This window comes from Scardinius erythrophthalmus (genome assembly GCF_964197995.2).
Source record: "Scardinius erythrophthalmus genome assembly, chromosome: 23".
Lineage (NCBI taxonomy): Eukaryota > Metazoa > Chordata > Actinopteri > Cypriniformes > Leuciscidae > Scardinius > Scardinius erythrophthalmus.
This window is the reverse complement of record NC_138243.1, coordinates 14,597,603-14,620,740: the sequence shown is the minus strand read 5'-3', so window position 1 is coordinate 14,620,740 and position 23,138 is coordinate 14,597,603. Positions and strand designations below refer to the sequence as shown.

Below are 23,138 nucleotides of genomic sequence, written 5' to 3'. Positions count from 1 at the left end.
CAAAATTGATGTTTAATATATGGAGTGGAAATTTGACGGACAGGTCTGTGGTTAACTAGCCTGGTTGACACCAGACCCTTCTCAGTTGTAACTAAGAGTGGGTCAGGGGAAGGTTCATTCACAGCCAATTTCCAAAGGGGCGTCCACCATGTACGTCGCTCAAATGCCTCTGGGCGCAATTGGATAGACCTAAAACCAATCAGAGCGATCGCCATCGCCTCAACGTTTGTGATTGGTGCCTCGATTTGGAAAAATTGGAAATGGGCCAGACGAACTTGCAGAGCAAATCTCAAATTTGCCGGAAGTTCATCAGGGTTTTCCCAGGATACTGGTTAACACAAACTCAAGACATTTTACGCTTTATTCTGCATCTCATTATAAACTCAATTCACTATTCAAACTAAAATTTTCCAACTTGTAGATTTTAAAGATTGAAAGAGCTGTTGGAAGCTTAGTGAAGGTGACGTTAAAGTCATGTGAATGAGGTGTAGTTTGTTTATAGCCTAACTTTAGCTTTTTACTTCTGGCTATTGTATTTTCGAAATTCAGTTGTGTCGATTTGTGAAGATTATCTTGATGTGATGATAATATGTGTAAGAATCATAAACTTTTGTTGGTTACAGAGCTTATTTGCTGCAATAACCCAAAAGCCAATGGAAAAAATCTATGAAGCAGTTAGTCAAGTTTACATTATTTAGTAAACTGATCTCCACTTTAATAAAAACATATACAACAAACACGATTAATGTAACCATTTTAAAGAAAGAGGGATGTTTTGTTATAGCTTTTGCAGCAAGGGCGCCACCATCTTGCAATACCACAGCGCATGACGTCACAGGGTTGGTTGTCTTACCTGAGGTACATAGATATTTAGTAGATGACTGACAGGGTAAGTTAAAGACATGGAAGATGGAAACTGGAAAGCCACATCATAAGTCAAAAGGAGGGGCACTACTGTATTGCTCCTGGTTGTAGAAATGATTTTTAAAGCGTTAAAGCAAAGGGCAAAAGAGAACTAAAACGGAGAATGTAACGTTACTGCTTCACTGGCTAGTGGCACTGAAAAGGAAGAACCCTTCAATGGGCGCTGATGTCAGAGTATGCAGTGAACTTTTTTTGGAGGAAGATTACATTGAGGAAAATACCTTTGATTCGGGCAATTTAGTCATTCGCCGCACCAACAAACTTAAACCTGAAGTTGCTCCGTGTGTTTTTAATTTCTCTGGCCATAACGCTCTACCGACCGCCCAGCACTTGCAAGTTTTCGCGCTGCGTTCACGAATCACCCCTTATCACACTATTGTTTTCCTCCAGCGAAAACAGAACATGAAGACACTCTATAGTTATTTACATACAGTATGTGATTTGGCAAACAATTTGTGAAAAGTTGTTTTAATTCATTAAAAAAAAATTTTTACAGTGCAGAAAACAGCACTCCGTCAATGCACTGATTTAAACTGTTTATCAGAGTGAATGAAAGAAAGAAACATCATGTTATTATTTCGTTCTACTAAATAATGACCTTGCAGCTGATTGTGACATTTATAGCCTTACAGTAAAAGGATTTGTGGTTTTTGATGTCACTTTGAATTATAAAAGTGGCAAATTGACGGCACCTTGCCGTAACGGCTCAAATGCGTAATCAATGACTTATTACGGGCTCAACAGTCCTTTCAAGTTTGTTTTTCTCCATTTGAGAGCAATAATGTGTTCAAACAGCAAAGAAATACTTATATTAAGCTGGGCGTACACAGTGGAATTTTTTTTCACGCGGAGAAACGTACTATATCTATTTAACTCAGGCAAGACATTGAAGACAACCAACCATATGACCTCACGCGCTGTGGTATTGCACAATACCTCTGTGGTAAGATGGCGGCGCCCTTGCTCCAAAAGCTATAACAAAACATCCCCTTTTCTTTAAAATGGTTACATTAATCGTGTTTGTTATATATATATTTTTTTTATTAGAGTGAAAATATGTTTACTAAATAATATAAACTTGACTGACTGCTTCATTTCCACTAGTCTTCAAGTTTCAAGTCAGTTATATAAAAAGGTAAATTGGTATAATTTGATACTAGAAAGTAAGAGTGATTGCCCCTTGACTCAATTGCCCCTTGGTCATACTAGTACTTAAAGGAACACTCCACCTTTTTTTTGAAATAGGGCTTATTCACCTTCTTTCCTACATTTAGATAGGTGGGCAAATGCATTTTTGTCTCAGTGCATGGATTGTTTTAGTTTGACAGGGTCGGCGCGAGCTTAGCTTAGCTTAATGAATGGAATCCTTTGTTGCCAGCTAGCTTGTCCTGAGTAAAAGTGATTACATTTTTTTTTTTTAATCGCAACCTCCTCCTCCTGTCGTTCTATTTCCAAAGCACGCAGCTCATCTTCTGAAAACTCTGGTTCATAGAGGTATGGTTCTGGATCTTGACTGTCTGAGAAGTCACCCTCTTCGTCTCTCACAAAATCAGCCATGTTCATCGCCATTCATGTACTGTAGGAAAAATAGCCAGCTACAATTCACGCCGGTATGTTGACAGAAGTCGCAGGATTTCATGTGTTGTGTGATATCTCTGCACCCAAGTAGCAGTGCTTCTTCGGCTGTGCTTCACCCTAATATAGTCCCAAGTCAATATCTGCCTAGGAAATCGCCTATTGTTAATCTGCATCGCTATTTGTACTCGTTGTGAATACGCAGGCCACAAGAAGTAATTAGGTGGGTTTAAAAAAAAAAAAAAGTTATCACTTTTACTCAGGACATGCTAGCTGGCAACAAAGGATTCCATTCATTAAGCTAAGCTAAGCTCGCGCCGACCGTCAAACTAAAACAATGCATGCACTGAGACAAAAATGCATTTGCCCACCTATCTAAATGTAGGAAAGAAGGTGAATACGCCCTATTTCAAAAAATGGTGGAGTGTTCCTTTAAGACACAGTCTTAACATAAGGGCTATGTTTATGCAACTGGCCCAATGAATGACTTCAAGCCAAGGGCTAAGTGATTGGCTCAAAAACAATTATGTGCACAACTGTGCACATCCATGAGCAGCATGACATGGCAAATCACAAACACACATGTTTGGGGTCAGTAAGATTTGTAAAATATTTTTGAAGACTCTTATACACACCAAGGCTGCATTTATTTGATCAAAAATACAGTAAACATTAATATTGTGAAATATTATCACAATTAGCCTAAACAAATTGAAACAAGTTTTTTATTTTAATATATTTTAAAATGTAATTTATTCCTGTGATGGCACTTTCATTTCTCCAGTCTTCAGTGTCACATGATCCTGATATGGTGCTGAAGTAACATTTATTTTTATTATGTTGAAAACAGTTATGCTACTTAATATTTTTGAGGAAACTATGATACATTTTTTTTCAGGATTCTTTATTAGAGTTCAAAAGAACAGCAAATAGAAATATTTTGTAACATTATAAATGTTTTTACTGACACTTGCTAACAAATAGCTTTCTCCAGGTATTATGATAGAGACCATGGACACAAACAAGACCATGTGAGCATGGACAATAATATTAGCCATTATATAATAGCCCACTTTTCAACATCAAATCAAATTCTAATGGATACAATCATGCCCTACCTTACATCAACATTCCAGCTAAATATTCTATTTCACTCAAAAATGTCACATTACGGAAGCTAAATGGGTTGCGAAAACCATTTCATGTTGTTTTTAAAAGTCACCCAGTAAGGAGGTGAGCGCAGCCTCAAGTGACATGATGTAATGGCCAGTTTTTCAGTGAAATTTCGGGAGAGGGAAGAATCACCGTTGTAATCGTCTCCAAGAGCTCTGTGAAAATGAGGTCATCGGGCACGCGTGTGCGTACGAGTGTGCGGAGCTGTGTTTCTTTGCTGTTGGCGCCTTTGGGCAAGTGAGAAGAAGACCGTCCATGTCTCCATGACATAAACCTTCAGTTATTGCTAGCAATCTCCCAGCTGCTCCCACTCAAACAAGTGTCATCCTTCTCTTCCTCTCTCTCTCTCTCCTGTCGCGCTCTATCTATCTCTTGTTCGCTCTTTCGCTCGCTGGTGTGCTGTCTGCGTCTGCTGCATCATGCTGTGCACTGAAATATAGCTTTTAATAAAGCGTATGGATGGTAATCGCTCGTCGAACCGGTAATAAAAATGGAGGATTCTGGGTGTTTGGTGGAGGCAGAACTGTGGCTGAGGCTAACACAGTCAGCTAGATGAGAATACAGCTGTCTTCCCACACAGAGCACAGCTGGAGTTAAAAGACGTGTGCGCGTTTATGTAGAGCTGTTGGCTCTAATAGACCTTTCACAGTAAAAGAGGGTCTGCCATGTTGTTAGTGGCGCGTGCTACGGCAAACATCACTACTACTTTTGCTCAGACCTAGGGCTGAATTCAAAACAAACCGTAAGTGCTGAACTTGGGTATGAGGTTAGGTATGAATTATGCTGCAGACATAAGTGATACCTCATATCGTATGGTTTAATGAGATGCTATAACAATATTAAGTTATCAGACATTTTTGCCCAGCACAAAATGAAACAGGTTGAAGGAGAGAACCAAGCCATATCCAGAGGCAAGAATATCATAGGGGTGAAATCTGACAAGAACATGTCCAGGTCATTATAATGAAAGTGGGAGGAAGTTGAAGGTTGCTCATTGATACCAAGTTTAGGCATGAAACTCTAGATGGCACAGGCTGATAGGTCCTTAACTCAATTTGGCAGAGATCACATCGTCATCTAGCGCAGCTGATTGGTTGCTGTTGCATCAGTGGCCAATGAGCAAATTTAAATACTGTTAGTGTTGCTGTTAGCAATCTGCAGCACATATTCGTGAAAACAGCTCCCTTTCTCTTGTGATGCTGCTTAATTAAATATTATAATATAAAAACATGATCTAATACAAGTACTTTTTTGCAATCATATCTTGCATTTTGTGTCCATTTGTATTAATTTGTGACATTTTTTACATAATGCCCCATTCATTTTTGCTCAAAACGTAAACAAATAAATCAGACAACGCACAGGCAATTTGGTGATATCCCCTCAGTTGTGGTCCTGAGTAAAATCCTGAGTCCTTTTAGTCCGAGACAAGATTGAGTACAAATGCGGTCGATACAGAGACCTTCAAATGAGACAGGCCTTGAGTACTACCAGAAAAAAATAAATGTATTAATTTAGTATAATATATAGTTTTGCTGTTTTAATTACAAATCATTGAGATACAATAATTTGTATTGTATTTGTATTATATTATTGTATATATATATATATATATATATATATATATATATATATATATATATATATATATATATATATAAAAAACTTAAATATGAGAAATACAAAAACCTAAGTAAAACATCTGTTGCATTCTTATAATGACAATTTGGACAGAGATATTATTAATTGTCATGAAAAGAATGCTGTAATGCAAAAAAAAAAAAAAAAAAAAAAAAATCTAATGGTCTTAAATCGATTTGGTTTACTTTTAAAAATAAAAAATAAATAAAAAACAACACCTCAGAAACGAGCCACAAAAGTGGAAACAAAAATACGTTAAGCACAGATTTTGATAACATTTGTGCAGTTACCAGATTTGAGCAAGTCATTTTGGCCCTGTTTACACCTGGTATTAAGATCTGTTTTGGTCGATCGGATCACAAATGAACGGCGATAAATACAGGTGTAAACAGGGTATAAAGCGTTTTGAGCTTGTCCACTTTCGATCACTTCCGGAGGTAGCCGAAAATGCATACCGGGATGCTTTCATATTGTAAACGCTCATGAGGTCAAAAGCCACAAAAGACAGCCTGCTCTCCGCCTACTGACCTAAAGCGTAAACATTATGGGAAGCACTCTAGCCAGATGGGATTTAAAGGTGTCCTGTTATGCTTTTTCACTTTTTCAACTTTAGTTAGTGTGTAATGTTACTATTTGAGCATAAAAAAGATCTGCAAGGTTACAAAGCTCAAAGTCCACTCCAAAGGGAGACATTTTATTTAACAGAATCCACATTCAGGAACTTCAACGAACAGCACGTTTGGACTACAACGCGATTTTTTCCGGGCTTTATGAAGTCATAATGTTCCTCATTTAAATAATCTCCGCCCATGGAATAAGCAAAAATGCGGACGAGGCCTGGATGAGCTGCTGCTATATCAAAGACACGCTGTTTTTTCCACAACTCATTTGTTTGACCTTCCTGTTAAAATGTATTTGAAACACTGTTCCTGAACATTATAATCCCGATGTTTATCTGTGCGTTGCACATTTTACGAAGAACAGTGTCCAGAACCGCGATGTATAAGCTTCTCCTGAAATGGAGCAGTTTCCACTTTGTCGGGACAATCTGTTGTTGGACCACAACTTGTAAGTATGTCTTATTATTTGTAGTTGCGTTTTCTATTAACAGTTCTAATTATAAGTTTTATGTTGTTGCTACACTGGCCTGTTAGCCAACGTTAGTGTTGATATACTGAAGCTTTTGTAAATTCTTGCTTTTGTAAGGCTTCGGAAAATTAGCCATGTTTTTGTGATCGATTACTATTTGTATAACCATCGTTTTCCTACAAATATCATGATTAAATGGAGGATAACATTGTATCTATAATGTATAAGAAAAACATACCACTCTGAAATGTCCTGTGAAATCCGTGCTTGTAAAGTCCGTGCATGAAATCCGTTCTGGATGATCCTCTTGTTAGTGTTTTGAAATTGCAGACATCCTTAATATTTACACCAAAGAAGAACACAGTTATGGAGGGGCGGGACATTTCCCAAACACACGCTAAAGCACTGCCAATCACAACACACTGGGCCAGCTAAGTAATCACAGCATATTTCGTATTTCGTAAGGAGGAGCTTCATCGAAAACGACGAGTTCGGGATAGCTGTAAATGTAAAATATGTGAAAAATAAAGCGTTTTTTGAACAATTAAGCATGAAAGCATATTCTAGAACGCCCCAAAAACAAAATCAAGACTTCGTAAAAAGGGCATAATAGGACCCTTTTAAACTTTGTTGGCTGAAGACTCAAGTTTGTTTTTTTGAAGATAAAAAATGTAACAAGCACGATATTCTCTCACCACTGATTTCTAACACACACACAGTCACAGCGTGGTCTCGAGGCAGAAACGAAAGCTGCTGCTCTCCGTACGTTTATCCTACATTTCAAGACGTGTTCGTATGTAAATTGCGCAAGCTTATAGTCCATTAGATTGAAAGATCTGAAAAAAAAACAACAACATACTTTTACCCGCCAATAGACCCTCCCGTTGAAGAAATCAGGACAGAAGTGGTAGAAAGTGGTCAGGGCCTTGGTGAATCAGGCGGTGAAATAACAAACAGAGCATAAGTGCTGCATAAGAAATAAGTGCCGGTATCAGTGGACACAATTAATTCTTACTGAATTGCCCCTAGTTGTTTAGAGTGATTCGATAGGGAAAACAACATGACAAATTTTCTTATGCAGCTGAACTGTACTGTACTTAGGGGGAAAAGAAAAATACGGGAGAGAAAGAGAGAGGGAGACAGTATAATGGGAGATTTGCCCGCAGGAGATTGTCATGATCCACAGCATTGGTTACAACCCTTGTCCCAGTAAGAAATGACTGTTTACACTATGTGTGTGCGCATGTCACACTAAATGATATGATTGCGGCAAAGTGGCTTTAGGCACATGTGTATGCCTGTGAATGGATTTACATGGGTGTTTGTGCTGTGGTGCAGATGTTTATATCAGGTATTCCAGCTGTCGTGCACTGTGGGGAGGTGGACAGTGTCACAGCTCTTAAACCACCACACACAACACGGTTGCGGCCAAACAAATCAATATAACTGATATCTGATCTGCCCTGGGCTTGGGTTCAAAAGATTCCACTGACTAGACAAATACAAACACATCTGATCCTGTCACATTGTATGAATACACACACATACACTCAGAAGTGTTCTAGATTCAGATGTGTTTTTGGCTGTGTTTTCTGCTTTTCTGAACAGCTGGATGGTTGTGAAACTGTTTGTTGGTGAACAGCATGAGTTCAGAGTTCATTGCGAATGTGAAGCAGGCCAATCCACAGCTATCATAACATGCAAATTCAAACATTCACATTTAACACAAAAGATTTTTGCTCTTTTTTTAACGGAGCTCTCAGTTACACATTCATTTAGTTTCAGATGTTTCTCCTAAAATTCCTTTGGAGGAAAAGTCCCTGTAAGGCAAAGTCAGTTCACTTGGCGGCCATCTTGATAACAGCCCCAGGCAGCTATTTTCTAGTAGTTGTACAATATGGAAAGATCGAAATCTCCCAAAAAAGTTGTCAAGATTATGTTTCAATAATCAACAATAAAATCTGACTACAATGCCTATTATCTTAAATCAGACTAAAAAAACTGTATGTCGTCAGCTAATGGATTCCAGAGTAAACTGACCAAAAAGCGATTAGGCCTAGGCTATCTCATTTATATAAAAGGCAGGACTTCAATTCTTACAACCACTATAATGAAAGTTAATACTTTCATTCGTTTCTGAACAAGAACAAATCTTATACTTAATAATGTCACTGGGAGAAATAAAAATAGAAGCAAATGAGACAATGTACAGTAATGGCATAAAACTAAAATTGATGTGAATGGAATATGTTAATTTTAGCTTCATGTCTTTACTGTACAACAGCTTGATTTTGGAATAATTATATGAGAAAGTTTAAGTTAGTATTAAAATAGACATGAAACGGAAGTTGCGTTAGTCTTTTCTTCCCTATTGTGACATATATCTGAGTGAAATGGCTTCTCGAAACAAGAAAAAAAAAAGTAGGCCGATACTTGATTTTGTCCATGGGGAATTGATTGGACAGTTGTGGTTTGCTATTGCTGTGATGTCATGTGAGTGACAGGTTGTCCCGCCCTCATGCCAGTAAACACGTCAGCAGAGAAGAGAAGAGAAGAGAAGAGATGAGAAGAGAAGTCGCTGCAAGAGGGAGGGGAAGTTATGTGATTAAAGATTATGAGGGAACATGAATTAAAAAATAAATAATGATGTGCACGGAAAAATGGTAATAAATACTGCAATATTAATATTCCAAATTGTAGACTAAGAACTTTTGATTTCATGTCGACTTTAAAATGGTTTCAATAGTCAAATTACTATTTGACTTGCAATCATTTTTGATTGAAGACTTTGGTGCAGGGTCCAAAAAAGTTGTCAACGGTGGGTGAATTAAGAAAATTGATAATACATCTTTTTGTAAAAAGTTAAGAAAATAGCCTAAATATTATACATAAATGTGGCGAGCACTCCGGTGGAGTGATTGATGATGAGCGACACCTGCGCAACGCACGGTCTCGTATCTCTCACGGAGGAGCGGAAGCATAAAAGGAGGAGCGACAACAGTGAAGATCGAGAGAGGACCAGGCCTGGACTATTTTATTTGATGTTTTGTTTGGCGGCAGTCGACCGTGGGGGGCTGCTGTCTTTACTTTCATTTTGTATTAATTTATTAAAGTCTTAAAATGTTCGCTGGTTCCCGCCTCCTCCTCCTCATAACATCTAGGCCTAACTGTATTACAATAAATATCAACCATAAGAATGTATGACATTGACAAAACAAACTAAAAAAAAATGTCTTTTTAACTGAATATATAACTGTGCACATAATTTTACTTCAACTTTTAAATGAGAAAAAAATACTGAGTTAAAGAGATCTAATTTGCAGTTTTTCCATCTTTCCTAAATTGTTTTCAAATTGAAACCTGATCAAGTCTTTAACTGATATAACAGACTTCTTGTCATTTCAGAAACGTTGTCTATGAAATTGGTGTGAGATTCCGCCAATTTCCTCTCTTTTATCGGGCTATAGTTTGAAGGCATTTTGTACATTCTGGGCATGTTTTTTTCAAAAACTCTGCATTAGAATGGTGATGAGGGGTGTGAGGAGCATGTCCAGTCCGTGTATGAATGTGTGTCACGGTCGGGTCATCAATCACCGGCATCATTGATTGAATATTGATCAGCGCAGGCCATAATTCAGCATCTCTATCACACGCAGCCACACCATCAGACCAACAGCAGCAGAAACCTCTCCTTTCAAATAAACAATAGAGCAAATCTTATATATTTCTGCCAATTAGAAGAGAATAAGACGACAATAGGCATAGGAGTGTATGCATCTTATGTACACACACTCTCCCTTACTGCCTTTCCATTTTTTTTCTCCATCTCTCTTTCCCCCTGCAGAAGAATACAGATCCAATTTTCACCTGATCAAGAGCTGCTAGGATGGCAGAAATAGCAGCATTTTTATTTTTTTTTGGTTTGTTCTTGCATCAAAAGCAGTTGACTCCATAGTTCTTCTGCAGCGTCGACCAAGTGGTTATTTATTTATTTACCTTCGCCGACATCACTACTCCCGCCAAACGCAACATTCTCCCAACCTGCAGTGCCACTAACCGAATCTACATTTATATAGTGCTGCCAAGCTTCAATTGACTTTTGGACTGTTACCATCCTTTTGTTTAGCTGCTCACCTTATGGATTGTATTAAAGGGATTTTTTATTTGGAGCGCAGCCTTGAATGAAGAGAAGTGAGCTTTATGCTCCAATCTTCTTGACGAAACGCGTCTGGATGAAATCAAATTTCCCCCGACGTGACCGAGAAACGGCCCCACCTCTGCCTCTGAAGCACAGTCGTACATCACGTTTTTTCAAATGCCACATGCCTGAAGGAAATACCAGTGCTTGTACGGCAGAGAATGAGTCGAGTTACATTTTAGGTGAATTTAGGTTTATGCTTTGTTTCAACGTAAATGAAATGCCACATTGCAAAAGCTCCTTAAACTTTGGCTTTGTCATGACACTCAAGTCTTGTTTTCTGCCAGCTGCGCACTAGAATCAACACACATAATGTGACTTCTGTGCAGTCTTTTCAGTGTAAAAAAAAGGAAAGGCCAAACACAATTCAGTATGCAATTAAACGTAAGAAAGAAGACCAATCGCATGTCAGAATGCAAACATTGCAATGATGTCATTGCTTTTGGCTAGATTTTGAGTTGAGATTTTAACAATGTGGAGATGGAAGATTTTCAACCTTTAATCAATAATATTAATAAAAAAAAACAGATCAAACACTTAATTTTAACGATTATTTAGGATAAGTATTTAAATACACTGCAAGTCTAGGCTATACATTAAGTGATCAGAGCTGAAATTGCAGAAATTTGAAAAGATGGATAAAAGCAGATTGGCAAACCAAACAATTGCACCATCGGGTGCTAAATAGCGCAAACAGAATGTGCAAATAAAGAATGCTACCAGCAGACAATTCATTATTTGTGAATTCCTTCCTAAATATTTAGGAATATCAATGTAATGCTGCCTTGCAATCACTGTAATAAAAATGAAACAATATCGCCTGTTAAACTCTGCACGTAGCATAGAATTAGCATTTCCAATTAAGTATTAATGACATTAAATGACTAAGCTAACTGTGGCTGATTTGTTCAATTAGTTACATTTCTAATTCAAAAAGAGAACGATAACCTTTATGTCGTAATACAGGAGAAGATTTGAGGTGAGAAGGTGCTTGTCAATGGAAACCTCTATGATTAGCTTCAATAACTTTGAGCTGGATCTAGAGGCCAGAATGAAGTGCAGAGAAAACTTGATTTAAAAAAAAAAAAAAAATTTATATATATATATATTTATATATTTATAAATATATAAAATATACACTAAAATAATAATATATATATATATTTATATATATATATATATATCATAACACAAAAAATATCATTTTGAGGCTACGAAAAAAAAAGTGCAAGTGAGTTGAATAAAGTATGCTTCTGCTATCAATCTATTAAGCTTCATCAAAATTAAATTGAGTTGTTAAAAAAATCATGCAGAGTGAATAAAGTAAATATTTTAATAAATTGTAGTAATTAAAACATATTTAGCAGAATGCTGAATAAAAGGCAGCCATTTTTCTTTATTATATAATGCTTATTAATTTTTAACACTCAGCATATAAGGATGTAGGAAGGAGAACCCTTGCAAAAGGATCATCATATTTGTGAGTTTTTCAGAAAGTTTGAAAATGCCTGAGAAAGAGAGAGAGAGGAGCAATAGATTAGATAATTACTTCTAATCCTCCGGCTGTAAACTACACTCACATCCCCACTAACATGTCCAAAAGTCCCACACTAAACACCCACCAAATGTTGAACTGAAATGCATTGAGGGTGCCAAGACCAGATCCATGAAATCCCTCCCAAACTTGTGAATGATTCTCAGTGCGGTGACTGTGTAGGAATCCCCGTCAGTGAGTGTGTGCTGGACGATTTTCTGATAAGTCTCACTAGCAAGGCAGCGGCGCTTAGCACATATAAACGCGTATACACCTCCACAACACTGTCAGATGCATTAATCACCTACTGTGGAGGCATTGTTTCTCTGTGAACAAATGGGATTTGTGTGTTTATTTAATGTAATGTAGACCCATCTTAACACTGCAAAGGTGACATTAACACACATTAAAGGTCATATGCCTGCATGCACACTGCAGATCCACTGCATTGCTGTCTGTGAGAATATCGCACAGTGTACAACTGTATGAAACAAATGTTTGCATATTCCCTTGTGAGTAAATGCAATTCATCTTCATAATTATGAAAAAATATCTTCTCTTGTTATGTGGCCCTAGATTTGCTTTTTTATCTCTTATTAGGGAAGAAATATTTCTGTTCACAGAAGCTGTTTCTTTCAACTCATGTGTGCAAATAACACATGGACTTTTGGATCTTTCTACGTTTAATGTGTGCTAATTCTCTTAGATTCAGATTTAGAATCACTAATTATATATCTTGTTCATTCTTATTTATGATTTTTACATGTGGACCTACAGCTGAAAAACTTCAAAGAGTTGGTAGGAAAGAATAAGCACAAATGAGATATTTTAACGTCGCAATTTAGACAGAATGAGATTAAATGGAGAGCAAATGAAGACTTATGCTTCTCCTAAGAAAAAATAATAATATTGTAAACGAATCTCAAACTTCTCAAAAGATTTTTCATGATATCTGTTCCAGTGGAATCACAAAAATTAAAAGAAAACTAACATGTCAGTGTGATTTAGATATAACAAAGGCAACCTAGAGCAAGATTCAAACTTGCAATCACTATCTGAGCCACATCAATTGAGCTGCTCGAAGACTGAAATCCTAGAGTCGCTCCTGCAATGGATGCATCATCCAACTGCAATCTACAGCACTTAGTGAATGTATATCTGCAAATTAAGGAAGACTGATTTACTGACTCACTGTAATGGACAGGCACATTAACACACTCAAAGAGTACAGAGTTGCTAAAACGCAAAAGTGCTATTAGCATTAGAAGACCTCCTGTGTATAAAGTTTCATCGTTGAAGAGCTTTCATCTCTCGAACAAACACACATTGCCTGCCACACTCCCATGACTATGACATCCCATTTTGAGAGCTGGCACAGTGAGACATTACCCAGCAGTCTCTGCACAACCCATTTACAAACTGCAGTGAGGCCATTTATCAGAGACTTTAGCACATGCTCAGATTGTTGCCTGTGCAGTTTCAGTAACAATCACTGACTGGAGCATGTTAAATATCCATCGCGCTCGCAGGAGTTCTTGCTCTTTTTAGCTCTGACAACTACCGTTTTGTATGCACTAAATGCAACTAATCTAACTTAAACCCTGCATGTGATCAGGAGCAACAGATTAGCTTCTTTTACAGGAGAACAAAAAGAGAAGGATCCCAAGGTTATCCAGAAAACGGGTTATATGAAAAGAGTGTCTTATTTGGAGTTATAATGAGTTTGAAGCCTCTGCTTTACGTTCCACAAACTCTCTGTAACACACTGCTACAGTAAGTCCAGGAAAAGGACAAAATCGCACAAGATGAATACAGGTGATTAGTTTCCTTATCTCAACGAGAAAGGTACGTTTTTGTGTGGGTGAAAATATGTTTATAGTGAGTGAGAATGAATATGAATGGAACATTCCACAGATAAACGTATGTTTCTATGAAACTTACCATCCTCTGTGGGTACGTAGACGTTGAGGTAAAGGCAGTCCTCGCTCTGGTTCTGTACATATGCCGCAGCTGCATCCAGGTTGTCGGTGAACCATACGGGAAGCATGATCTCTGGCAGCACTCCGTGGATGTTCTGCGGGCACACTGGTGCAAACTGGGTAGCATTGCGGATCTCCTGCCAGGAGCCTGGTGCCTCCGGGGGCTGGAAGCGCCTCTCGCCCACTGGCGGGGTGGCGTAGGGGACGCCCAAGTACTGCTCGACCGGGCCTAGAATCTCATTGTTCAGCTCCTTGCGTACGCCCCGAAGCTTCCCGTAGCCTGTGGTGACCATAGGGTGCTTGGCGGCGGTGAGGTCTGCCCGCTGGCAGGAGGACAGTGCCAGGCGCAGCGCCAAGCCCAGCAGCCACACCAGGCAAGTGTCAGATATGCGGCGCGGGCAGGAGCGGGCCGTTTCCCGCCGTAATCGTGCCACGCCCACCAATGACATGCTTCGGCTGGGGTGAGTGGTGCCCCAGCGATGGGTAACTATAAATGAAACGGATAAGGGTGAAGAGTTTCAGGCTGCTCCAGTGATTTCGAAAGTTAGGAAATTTGCAGAAGCGAGGGTGTGTGTATCCTCAATGGAGCGAAGAAGACGACTGCTGACACTGAGCGTTAAAGAACTTCATCCTGATGTTAGTGCAGCATGCGCTTCTATTGCGATTTGCTCATTAGTTCCCTACAGGGAGAGAGAGACAGAAGCAGAAAGACAGATATCATTAACTGCAGACAGTAAAACATGCATACCAACACTATCAAACACAATAAAAGGTAATTACAGTATTGCCTGAGGTTTAAAAATCATATCAACCATAAACATGTGAAACATGAATCTAATTAAATATCATTTGTTCCACTGCATATAATCTTTCTCTTAATGTTTGTTTAATATCTTGGTTGAAATATCTTCTTCTTTTTCTGGAGTATTCTCTAAGGCGCATAATTACAGATGCATATCTGGACCATGGGCCGTTCTCTCTCCAGCGCGCTGTCACAGCGTTGAAAGGTGCGCAACAGCGACACATATTCATGCTCGGGTACCGGGGGGGTGTGAAATACTGAGTGTGTTGCTTAATTGACTTCCTCGGAGGAGATGACAGCACAAGTGTGTTCATTTTAAGTTCCCCCCGACGTGCTGTTGCTCTAGATTCTTGGTTCCTGCCTCCCCTCCGTTCCACTTGACTTAGCCGTGCTAGTTTCAATCTCGCTAGAGTAGATGGGGGCATTTGGGCGTAATAACTGTCTGCCGCTGACAGTCTATGACACAATCCCCCCCACCCCCCCGCCCCGCCCCGCCCCCCCGCTAAGCTAAAGACATACATCTACAGGCGGGAATTAACCACATGACATAATGATCTACGAGGAACGCAAGGAGAAGTGTTTACCGCCATTTTGCCATAAAAAGACGTTATGAACAGGGACTGGGTGCACTGAGACAGACCAATTTAAAATAGACCTATAATGAGATACTTAATTCTGGAGTCATACGGGGTACCAGGAATCAGTGATTCAAGAACGATGATATCATACACGATTGGTCCTGGAAACTGCTTACAGAGTGAATAATCTACAGTGGACAGCATGTATCTGTGCTTAAAAATATATGCATACTAGAAGCATCCACTAGAAAGCAGTGTTATTTTAGTATCATTTATATGCTACTATAGTTTTTTTATTTTTATATTTTGAATTAGGTTTTATATTTTCAGTTTAATATTAGTTTAAGTTTTTGTAGTTTTTTAGGGGTGCTTTTGACATTTTTATTTAACTTTTTTAATTACTGTAGCTTTAATTTATTTTAGTTTTGAACTTATACTTTTTTCAGATAGGTGCCAAAGCAACATTTCTAATTTTCATTTTTATCTAGTAAAATTTAGTTTTTTCTTTTATTTCAGCTTTATTTCAATTATTGGATTTTTATTTAATAGTTTTAGGTAACAATAACAACACTTTTATGAAGACAAGAGTATTTAAAACTACAATCTATACACACACAACATGCAGTAAATCATGAGTAAGCCTGTCACGGAACACACGGGAAAAGGTAGATCCAATAGCAGCAGTTTATTAAATGTAATCCCATCTCGTAGTCATCCAAGCAGGGGGTCAAAATCCATATAATCCAATCCAAACACGAGAAACAATACAAGAACAGGCCAAGGAAAACAGACTTCAAAAGTGCAGTGACATTCAACAAGGACTCCGTGACAGACACTAAACAGGCAGGGTATTTAAACACAGAAACTAACGATCATGATGGGGAACAGCTGGGTACAATGAACAGTGATGAGAGCAGACAAGGATTGTGGGAAATGCAGTTCATGAATGATGATGACAGAAAGGGGAAAAGAGACCTCTAGGGAACAACCAGGGAACACAAACCCAACACTGTGACATAACCCCCCCTCTACGGAGTGGCTCCCAGACACTCCAAGACAGGACACGGAACAAAACAAAAGTTCAGGAGGGAGGTGGCACGGTGGAGGATCAGGGGGAGGGACGGGGGGCCAGGTCCATGAAGGGAAACAGAAACAGGGGGTAACAGACTCAAAGGGGCCCAGGGTGACACAGACAGTACACAGGGCGAAGCCAACAGTCCATCGGGCGGCCAGTGCGAAGCAACCCCTCCATTAGGCGGCCGGGGCGAAGAGAACAGTCCATCGGGTGGCCTGGGCGGAGAAGACCCTTCAGACAGCCACGGAGGAGACGACACCTCGGGCGGCCAGGGCGGAGACGACCCCTCGGGCGGCCAGGGCGGAGACGACCCCTCGGGCGGCCAGGGCGGAGACGACCCCTCGGGCGGCCAGGGCGGAGACGACCCCTCGGGCGGCCAGGGCGGAGACGACCCCTCGGGCGGCCAGGGCGGAGACGACCCCTCGGGCGGCCTGGGCGGAGACGACCCCTCGGGCGGCCTGGGCGGAGACGACCCCTCGGGCGGCCAGGGCGGAGACGACCCCTCGGGCGGCCAGGGCGGAGACGACCCCTCGGGCGGCCAGGGCGGAGACGACCCCTCGGGCGGCCAGGGCGGAGACGACCCCTCGGGCGGCCAGGGCGGAGACGACCCCTCGGGCGGCCAGGGCGGAGACGACCCCTCGGGCGGCCAGGGCGGAGACGACCCCTCGGGCGGCCAGGGCGGAGACGACCCCTCGGGCGGCCAGGGCGGAGACGACCCCTCGGGCGGCCAGGGCGGAGACGACCCCTCGGGCGGCCTGGGCGGAGACGACCCCTCGGGCGGCCAGGGCGGAGACGACCCCTCGGGCGGCCAGGGCGGAGACGACCCCTCGGGCGGCCAGGGCGGAGACGACCCCTCGGGCGGCCAGGGCGGAGACGACCCCTCGGGCGGCCAGGGCGGAGACGACCCCTCGGGCGGCCAGGGCGGAGACGACCCCTCGGGCGGCCAGGGCGGAGACGACCCCTCGGGCGGCCAGGGCGGAGACGACCCCTCGGGCGGCCTGGGCGGAGACGACCCCTCGGGCGGCCTGGGCGGAGACGACCCCTCGGGCGGCCAGGGCGGAGACGACCCCTCGGGCGGCCAGGGCGGAGACGACCCCTCGGGCGGCCAGGGCGGAGACGACCCCTCGGGCGGCCAGGGCGGAGACGACCCCTCGGGCGGCCAGGGCGGAGACGACCCCTCGGGCGGCCAGGGCGGAGACGACCCCTCGGGCGGCCAGGGCGGAGACGACCCCTCGGGCGGCCAGGGCGGAGACGACCCCTCGGGCGGCCAGGGCGGAGACGACCCCTCGGGCGGCCAGGGCGGAGACGACCCCTCGGGCGGCCAGGGCGGAGACGACCCCTCGGGCGGCCTGGGCGGAGACGACCCCTCGGGCGGCCAGGGCGGAGACGACCCCTCGGGCGGCCAGGGCGGAGACGACCCCTCGGGCGGCCAGGGCGGAGACGACCCCTCGGGCGGCCAGGGCGGAGACGACCCCTCGGGCGGCCAGGGCGGAGACGACCCCTCGGGCGGCCAGGGCGGAGACGACCCCTGGGGCGGCCAGGGCGGAGACGACCCCTCGGGCGGCCACGGCGCAGGAACTGGAACAGACACCACCGACTCAGGCACTGGAACTGGCACCACCGACTCAGGCACTGGAACTGGCACCACCGACTCAGGCACTGGAACTGGCACCACCGACTCAGGCACTGGAACTGGCACCACCGACTCAGGCACTGGAACTGGCACCACCGACTCAGGCACTGGAACTGGCACCACCGACTCAGGCACTGGAACTGGCACCACCGACTCAGGCACTGGAACTGGCACCACCGACTCAGGCACTGGAACTGGCACCACCGACTCAGGCACTGGAACTGGCACCACCGACTCAGGCACTGGAACTGGCACCACCGACTCAGGCACTGGAACTGGCACCACCGACTCAGGCACTGGAACTGGCACCACCGACTCAGGCACTGGAACAGACACCACCGGTCCAGGAACAGACACCACCGGTCCAAGTGTGTGCGTAGCCCACACACACCACATGGCTGTGGCCATAATGGCCAGTGTCACGGTCACTGAGGGCTCAGGAACAGACACTGGCTCCGGCTCAGGAACAGACACTGGCTCCGGCTCAGGAACAGACACTGGCTCCGGCTCAGGAACAGACACTGGCTCCGGCTCAGGAACAGACACTGGCTCCGGCTCAGGAACAGACACTGGCTCCGGCTCAGGAACAGACACTGGCTCCGGCTCAGGAACAGACACTGGCTCCGGCTCAGGAACAGACACTGGCTCCGGCTCAGGAACAGACACTGGCTCCGGCTCAGGAACAGACACTGGCTCCGGCTCAGGAACAGGAACAGACACAGACACTGGCTCCGGCTCAGGAACAGACACCACTGGCTCAGGTTCAGGTTTAGAAACAGACACCACAAGCACCGGCTCAGGAACAGACACAGACTCGGCGGCGGCCATATTGTCCGAAGACCCAGGCTCGGTAGAAGTGACGTGAACAGGCTCGGCGGCGGCCATCTTGTCCGAAGACACAGGCTCGACGGCGGCCATCTTGTCCGAAGACACAGGCTCGGCAGGCGTGACGTGAACGGGCTCGGCGGCGGCCATCTTGTCCGAAGACACAGGCTCGGCAGACGTGCCGTGGACAGTCTTGGTACTTTCTAGGATCTGAAATAGCGTATCAAAATAATCCAACAGGCTTTCCGCCGCTGTGGCAATAGCGGGCTGCTCGGGCACGGCCTCCGGGACGACAGGGTGCTGGATGGCCTCTGGGATGACAGCTGGCTGCACGGGCATGACCTCTGGGATGACAGCTGGCTGCACGGGCATGACCTCTGGGATGACAGTGGTCTGCTCGGGGACGACTGCGTACTGCACGGGTACGGCCTCCGGTTCTTTGGGGAGCTTGGAGGTCTTCCTCCTCCTCCGCCTCCAGACCACCGAACTCGAGACTACCGGAACTGGGACCACCGGAACTGGGACCACCGGAAACGGGACCACCGGAAACGGGACCACCGGAAACGGGACCACCAGAACTGGGACCACTGGGCTAAGCCCTGGCTCAGATCTGGAACCGCTGGTCTGTTCGGGCTCGGGGCTGGAAAAAGACTGAAGCGGCGAGTGGTGTTGGGGTCCATATCCTCCACCTCCTCCCCTGCGGCCTCCACGGGTCCCACGAAAAATTACTAGACGGGTTCCATTAAACAAATCTCTCTTCTCCCGCTCGGTGGCTGGGGAAGAGAAGTTTGAAAACATACCGCTGGATCTTTGTGGGGACGGAGTCCTTCTGTCACGGAACACACGGGAAAAGGTAGATCCAATAGCAGCAGTTTATTAAATGTAATCCCATCTCGTAGTCATCCAAGCAGGGGGTCAAAATCCATATAATCCAATCCAAACACGAGAAACAATACAAGAACAGGCCAAGGAAAACAGACTTCAAAAGTGCAGTGACATTCAACAAGGACTCCGTGACAGACACTAAACAGGCAGGGTATTTAAACACAGAAACTAACGATCATGATGGGGAACAGCTGGGTACAATGAACAGTGATGAGAGCAGACAAGGATTGTGGGAAATGCAGTTCATGAATGATGATGACAGAAAGGGGAAAAGAGACCTCTAGGGAACAACCAGGGAACACAAACCCAACACTGTGACAAAGCCATGTGGAAGCAAAACACTTTTTTCTTTTTATACACAAGATTAATACACTGTGCAGGGAAATATGTGGCATGGATATAAATATGGTAAAAATGTGTTGCTGCATTAAACAGTGGCATACAGTGGTGTTCTGAAATGAGGCAAAGTCCTCAGTTGTTTTTTAATACATCAAATGTAAACTGTCCCAGTTAAACTTAATGGTGAAATAAACATTACATTACATAAAAAAAAAAAAAATACAATTCTATTTTTAGGATTGTTCTATTTATTACAACCAAGTCTAAATCTAAAGGCAGAAACCATTTAAACAATAGGCCTATATTTGATTTGCGAACTGATGTTTAGCTGTTCTTATTAATAGTCAACTTATTTTCAGATCATCAGAAATGCTCGGTAAACAGACATGAAGACGTATCTTTAATTTCTCCAAGCTGATTGCTCATTAAAAAAAAGACCACAGTCATCATGTTTTCAGGCCATTTCAAGTTTGATTCTGATGTGACATAAAGCGGTGATATCTAAATGGCTGAGTTGTTTACTTACTTTTTAATTAGTCTTCCCATTAACGGCATCATTTCTGTTCATTCAGACTGACATGCGGAACGCGTAAACAAGAGGCGGGATTTAATCGCACTAACCAATCATATCCAATCAAAACCAATAATTTCCAATAATAGTGACTTTCCCCCATTCATTCTCAATTACCCCCCAGTAAACCCACCGCACGCTTTAGGGGGTCTGTTAAAAGTCAATGGGCTCAGGCCAAGGGAGGCAAGAGAGAAGTGGCATCCTGCTGTACCTGCTGAGTGTTACTTTTTTTTAAAAAAAAGAGTGACTTGTACACTTTTTAATATCACATTTTTGCACGTTTTATTTTTTTATTTTTTGAGGAGGAGGCACTGCCTCCCTTGCCTCCTCAGAGGAAACTGTGTTCTTTTATCAGGTAAAGTTTATAAATGGTTTAAACACAGCCCAATTTGTCACATTAGCCCGATGCCGCTCGTCATTTAGATATCTTTACCGGCTTATTAAATGTCTGTTTACATTTTGACATCCAAATTAGAGGAAAACCTAACCATTTCAAAGCAGTTTCTGAATTCTGCAAAAATCTGTGGAATAAAAACAAGATAGCTGCAAGTGTTTAAAAAATAGACTGTCAGATGGGGTTTAAGGACCAGATAAAAAGTTTGACTGCCAACAGACACAAGTAAAAAATAAATAAAAAAAACTTTGTAAAGATGTAGGCTGACTTCTCAACAGTAGAATGCCAATCTGTGTGGGAGTTGTGAGTGTAGTTTGGACACCATGAAGGCTGTAGAACCACTTTAAAATGACAACCGTTGTCCCAGGATCTACATCGACAAATTCAAGAATAAAGTAAATGTCTCCTCGCAGGCCCTGAGCAAACTGCTCCATTCTGCTGATCAAAGCCTGGAGACTTTATAGAGAAGTAAATGTATGCTAAAGTAAATGTGTGCACAGCCGCAAAGAACAAACAGCCAAACTGAACAGCTGAGGAAAAATATGCACGTTTGCACAGGCAAAACAGAAACCATCTTAGTGGAACATCTGGGCATCATTCTCACAAGAGATTCTACAAAGAAATCAAGAGTCAAGAGCAAAGACAGAATCATCCAGCATGTGCTGTTCTTCAAGCACTCGGCATCTCCATGGCAACCAAAGCACATCTAATCAACCTAGCGGCACCAAACCTGGACACAAAACACCTGGAGTAGAAAATCACCAACAGCAGGAGAACCTGACTAAGAGGAAGATGAAGAAGAGGACTCTGGGTTTAATGCAACACCAGACACATATGTCAAAATCCAGAGCTCACAACCAAATGTTTCTGCACTAAAAGATAAAAACAATTTCAATTACAACATACAGTGACAGGATCTAATAGCATAAGATTTAGGATCAGAGACACATCACTATAGACCCTTTCACAGCGTGTTGATCCCGGGAAATTGCCGTAAAATTGCTAGAGTGCGTTCTGTGTGATTGCAAACACGTCCCGGGATTGATGCCGGGATGGGGACCTAGTAACATTGCCAGAATCAGTCCCGGAACACGCCCTGTGTGAAGAAATGCCAGGACCAATGCCGTAAGGGGTGTGTCGTAGTGATGACGCAGGTGCCATCGCAATGACGTAGTTATCGTGCGACTCTGTTGCTCTCAGAAGAAAGTTTGTGTTTGTCATCAACAAAGAAAGAACGAAAAAATGTCTGCAAACTGGAATGAAGCAGAAACCAATGAGCTCCTTACTATCCGCACTGAAGCTGAGATCGTTCGCCAGCTTTGCGGAACGGTACGCGATGCGTTAGTGTACGACCGAATCCGGAAAAAAAAATGCCACAACATTTGTACCACAACATGTTTTCGACACGTATGTTACACATCACATCCTGACGTCACGTGTCTTTACGGGATGTGTGAACGGAAAATCACTGAACCAAAAATCAAACGATCCCGGGACAAATTATCCGTGTATTTTCCGTATTATCTGTGTGAAAGGGGCTTATGATTTCAGCTCAACATACTTCAAGAAATTTGTGCATAAATGTAGACAATAGACATCTGATATCAACAGCCCCAAAGTAACTGATGGCACTTAAAACTGTCAGCAATAAATAAATGCATTTATGTTAGATGTAGTATGTACTGTAAGTAGCCACTTAACGGATGCTTTCATCCAAGAAACATACAATTATGCCATTAAGATGCCGTACAGTTGATTCCTAGCAGTTGTTCCTACTTGAGTGCATCATCCAACTGTTTCAGAAGGCCATTCACTGTCTCCACTCCTATTGGCAGTCGTCGCTCATTTGCATATAATTACATTCTATTAATCTTTGTTGCAATATCAACAGCTGCTGTCACTAATATCACCACAAAGATCACA

The 23,138-nt window shown here is 43.0% G+C and overlaps 1 protein-coding gene across 1 annotated transcript in view; it reads right to left on the bottom strand.

Annotated features, from left to right (window-relative positions):
• The window catches only part of nlgn2b (neuroligin 2b), a gene marked incomplete at both ends in the record, with an annotated part of 50,628 nt that extends 36,066 nt beyond the window's left edge, over window positions 1–14,562 (bottom strand). The window contains one exon of the mRNA XM_081353585.1: window positions 14,076–14,562. Coding sequence (XP_081209711.1) covers window positions 14,076–14,562 — 487 coding nt within the window. The remainder of the gene's footprint in view (window positions 1–14,075) is intronic.
• Between the last annotated feature and the right edge of the window lie 8,576 nt (window positions 14,563–23,138).